General features: G+C 32.0%; 1 protein-coding gene across 1 annotated transcript; it reads left to right on the forward strand.

Moving 5' to 3' along the window:
• Positions 1–854: 854 nt before the first annotated feature.
• Positions 855–2,744, forward strand: LOC104113890 (probable indole-3-pyruvate monooxygenase YUCCA8). The gene is made up of 3 exons (XM_009624206.4): positions 855–1,625; positions 1,729–2,100; positions 2,192–2,744. Exons 1-3 carry the CDS (start codon positions 975–977, stop codon positions 2,408–2,410), a joined length of 1,242 nt encoding a protein of 413 aa, XP_009622501.1. The 5' UTR covers positions 855–974; the 3' UTR covers positions 2,411–2,744.
• The last annotated feature ends 2,087 nt before the right edge of the window (positions 2,745–4,831 follow it).

A 4,831-nucleotide genomic window follows, 5' to 3' on the forward strand; every position in this document is an offset into this window, starting at 1 on the left:
TACTACGTAATTCATTCCCATTGGTTAGAACTGAAATATAATAATACTGTTACTAGCGAGCCATCATTATATTTAATAGAACCGAGTAATTTTGGCTCAAGTTAGGTATTTGTATTAAAAATTTAATTAATAAGTGTAAATCTATTCAGGATATGATAAACAAAAAAAATTATGATCTAAAATCGTCTATAAATTAAAAATTCTAGCTCGAACTCCTAATTATTTCCGGTTAGTTTTACAAATGGGTCCCAATTTATCTGCTTCTACAGCTGCAAAGCGAACTCTGTACTCAACAAATGTGATGGATTTTATCATTTATGTTAATGTGAAATTAAAGTCTCAAAGTTATAAATAGAAAAAAAGAGATTCTTGTTGTATAATATACTACATTGGACCTTTAGAAGGCACAACATCACCAACAATTCTTGAAAATTTTATCTGAATGTTAAACATAGACGTAGAAAGTACGAAAATAAACATGCCATGGTCGGTCCTAAGCATCTTCAACAATCGTCACTTAGTTTATACACCTCAATAAAAATTATACTAACTCTTAAAGCTATAAAAGGAAAAAAATTACTAATTCAAAATAAAAAAACAAGGGAGTTAAACCTCCACACAACCCCACCCCTTTTCCCAACAAATATAAAAATCAAAGTGTATTATTTTAGTAAGATCCAATAATTTATTGATTAAGTATCATGAAATTTAAAAAAATAGAGGGCAGACTTTAGCTTATGATTTGAGAATGACCCCTCGAAAGGCATTAACTTCCCACCTTCTGTCACATGCATCTTTCATTTATCACTGCCCAACACTTCTATATAAAGAGCTTCTCCCCTCTCATTTCTTCAAACAACTTCTAAATTGACTTATCTCTCATTACCAAAAAAAACAAAACTTCTCCAATTTAAAAACCTTCTAAAACAACTTCATTTTCTCTCAAGAAAGAAAAACACCAACTTTCAGCAAAAATGTTTAGTTTCTCAGATAACGATTTCTTTGCTCGTAGATGTGTTTGGGTAAATGGTCCTGTAATTGTAGGTGGAGGCCCATCAGGATTAGCAGTGGGAGCTTGTTTGAAAGAAGAAGGAGTTCCTTGTGTTATCTTGGAAAGAACTGATTGTATTGCATCTTTATGGCAAAAAAGAACTTATGATCGTTTGAAACTTCATCTACCTAAGAAATTCTGTCAACTCCCAAATTTCCCATTTCCAGAACACTACCCTGAGTACCCTACAAAGAGACAATTCATTGATTATCTTGAATCCTATGCCAAAAAATTTGACCTCAAACCACAGTTCAATGAGTGTGTACAATCTGCTAAGTACGACGAAGCTTGTCGTTTGTGGAGGGTGAAAACTGTTTCAGCAAATGGCTCTGAAGTTGAGTATATTTGCCAGTGGCTTGTTGTTGCTACTGGTGAAAATGCTGAAAGAGTTGTGCCTGAAATTGATGGGTTGAAAAATTTCGGAGGTGAAGTAATTCATGCTTGTGAGTACAAGTCTGGTGACAAATTTCGAGGAAAGAAAGTTCTTGTTGTAGGCTGTGGAAATTCTGGCATGGAAGTTTCACTTGATCTTAGTAACCATAATGCTCAACCATCAATGGTTTGCCGTAGCTCGGTAAGTTATTAATACTGAACTGTAACTTTTAAATGAAATGATCACACAGTTTAATTTCGACAAATTTCTAATATAGTTTTGTTCTGTTTCTTTTGTTATTCAGGTTCATGTTTTGCCAAGAGAGATTTTCGGGAAATCAACTTTTGAGCTGGCTATGATATTAATGGCATGGCTACCACTTTGGCTAGTTGACAAAATTCTACTTATTCTAACATGGTTTATTCTTGGAAATATTGAGAATTATGGACTAAAAAGGCCATCAATTGGACCATTAACACTCAAGAATACTCAAGGAAAAACCCCTGTACTTGACATTGGTGCTTTGGAAAAAATCAGATCAGGAAAAGTTAAGGTTGTACCTGGAATCAAAAAGTTTAACTGTGGCACTGTTGAACTTGTCAATGGTGAAACACTTGAAGTTGATTCAGTTGTTTTGGCTACTGGCTACTGCAGCAATGTTCCTTACTGGCTACAGGTGAGAAACTGTGCTACTATTTAAATAAAAAGGAAATATTATACAACATTCTTGAATAGTTGACTAATATTGTTTTGTTATGTTATTACAGGAAAGTGAATTTTTCTCAAAGAATGGATTTCCAAAGGCACAAAATAACTGGAAAGGAAAATCTGGGCTATATGCAGTTGGATTTACAGGGAGAGGGCTGGCTGGTGCTTCTGCTGATGCTATTAGAATTGCTAAAGATATTGGAAAAGTACATCAAGAAGATCTTAAGCAAAAGAAGCAAAAGGTTCCAACACACAGACGTTGCATCTCTACCTTTTAAATTCATGTGAAGAAAATCATAAAAAAGAAGAAGAAAACCCCCAGAATTTCCCTTCTTATTTTTTTCACAGGGGGAAAGAGATAGATGTAAAATACTTGTGTAAAAAACATATACTACAAAAGCCAGAAGATAGCCATAGGTTTCAGCCCTCTCCAAAAATGCCCAAGTTTTGCTACTGTTTGGGTGTTTTGTATGTAAGGATGTAGAGGCGTTTTAGTTCCTCTTTTCTTTTTTTCCCCAAAAATTTACCATATGTTTTTATTTGTATTGACATTTCATACATGTACAATCTCTACTGATGATTAATTACAATGACAAAGGTATATTTTTTTATGAGTTTAAGTTATATATACTGATAGTGTATAAGTTTTATTAACATCAAATTAAATTGACTTTCAATTATAAACAACTCTTTGTCCTAAACGTGATATTAGGAAACTCGAGAAATAAGGAAATAACTTGCTATAAAATTGATTAAATTAGGGTACCAATTTTTTCTATTGTCAAACGCTTATAAGTTAAAGCCTTCCTTTATTTCTAGAAAAATTAACCTAAATAGCTAGTCAGATTGATAATATTTGCTTAATTATATATAATCAATACTTAATCTATATATATATCCACTAGGAAAAATAAATATGGAATCCGACTAGCTATTTATCAATTCTCTTTGCGAGATTAATGCATGTTCTATGGTTGATGTTTTCCTTTCGTCACAAATTAAGTACTGATGTCGACGACACGATTGGGGGATCAAAACGATAAGCCTTTAGATAGAAAGAAAACAGAACACTTGTCAATAATTTTGGGTGCAATAGTACTGCAATGAAAATGATGAATGAGAAAATGACTCTTCAATTTGCCATTTTTGTGCATACTTGAAAAGGCACTGATATAATTTGAAGTATTACAAAAGGAATGTACTACTTCTCAAGTTCCTTTCAAGTCTCAGTCAGTACAGTTATGAGTTCTGAGTTTTGACAGCAACCACTCGTTACTTCAGCACACTTTTTTGGGTACTCATACGTACTTGCATATGAAGAGTTAATTTTGGTAGATTTAGTTAAAAAGTTTATAAGTTGTGTGTTTTGACTTAATAATATATGAATTTTTACCTCATGAGGTAAAATTGACTTACAATAATAAATATCTCTTTTGCCTAAAAAATGAGCTACTTTTACAAAGTTTATATGATACATTTTTTTTATTAGTTTGTTTAAAAAAGAAAGACAAATTTATATATTTGAAAATAATTTTACTTTGACTTTTCAGTTTACTCTTAACGAGAAATTTTTAGAGTCATTCAAATATTATCGTATATTTAAGACCATAAATTTTAAAAAATTTATTTTTTTCTTAAACAACGTGCGCTGAGTCAAATTATGTTTCATAAATTAGAATGGAGGAAGTACAACCAATAAATTATGTAGTGTAAAATTCTTTCGCACTGTCAATATATACAACTTTTCTTTTTGTTATATTGTAATTGTATACAACTTAAATCCTATTTAAAAGGTCATGACTCAGAGAACAATTTAAATGAATTTCATAAATGGTTCCCTTAGGTCTCAAAATTTTCTTTAGGGGTCATGTGCTTACTGATTTATACCAGTTCTTACGGATCATCTTATGTCCTAATTAAACAATGTGATGAAATAGTTGAAGAAATAAATAAAAGACAAATAATGTAAGCGGTTCCTTCATATCATGACAAATCGAACTTGTTAAGATATGAACAATTGTATTTGTAGCTAGGAATAAAATGAAATGGAATAGTCCAAGGGTGATTAATTGTTAACCAACTTGCCAATGATTAAATGCATTTAAGTAGATGAATAGGATGGAACAAAAGATTTGACATATATCTTTGGTACATCACACTCAGATGATCATAATTATTATTATTCCTTTTCATTTGATTCCTTCCAGATGAGTAAGAAAGAGTTGCACATCACACATTGCTTTCATTCTTAATAATGATCGTCTAATTATACTAGAGTACGTTTGACTTAGTTATAATCATCAAACTATAATAAACTAGCTACTATCAACTTCCTGTTTCTAGCACATGAAATGATTCATGCCATTGGTGGAAAATTTTGCAGTTACATCTTCGTTGTACAGAACATGGTTATTACCATATGAGTTACTACTGCTACAAAGAATAAACCTAGAAGAAAGTATGAAAAGTTTGTTGGTACGTAGTCTCAGCTGGATAGCATAATTAGAGAAAGACCGTCACTTGAATTGTGACACTAACTATTATTAAAATACTCGAATAATAGAATGACATGTGGAACCGGATACAGACAAAAAGTAAGGCAAGTAGAAACCAAGATCGGGGACAATAGTTTCGGTTGACACCGGGAAGACCCCGAAGGAAATGTCGCTAATGAAGACAAACGAATGTTTGCCACCCGA

Source organism: Nicotiana tomentosiformis, chromosome 1, assembly GCF_000390325.3.
Source record: "Nicotiana tomentosiformis chromosome 1, ASM39032v3, whole genome shotgun sequence".
Classification (NCBI taxonomy): domain Eukaryota; kingdom Viridiplantae; phylum Streptophyta; class Magnoliopsida; order Solanales; family Solanaceae; genus Nicotiana; species Nicotiana tomentosiformis.

Excerpts from the sequence above, each read along its gene's own strand:
- LOC104113890 (XM_009624206.4), top strand. The coding sequence starts at position 975 with ATGTTTAGTTTCTCAGATAACGATTTCTTTGCTCGTAGATGTGTTTGG. Across the intron at positions 1,626-1,728 it reads CAATGGTTTGCCGTAGCTCG|GTTCATGTTTTGCCAAGAGA; the intron begins GTAAGTTATTAA and ends TTTGTTATTCAG. Across the intron at positions 2,101-2,191 it reads ATGTTCCTTACTGGCTACAG|GAAAGTGAATTTTTCTCAAA; the intron begins GTGAGAAACTGT and ends ATGTTATTACAG.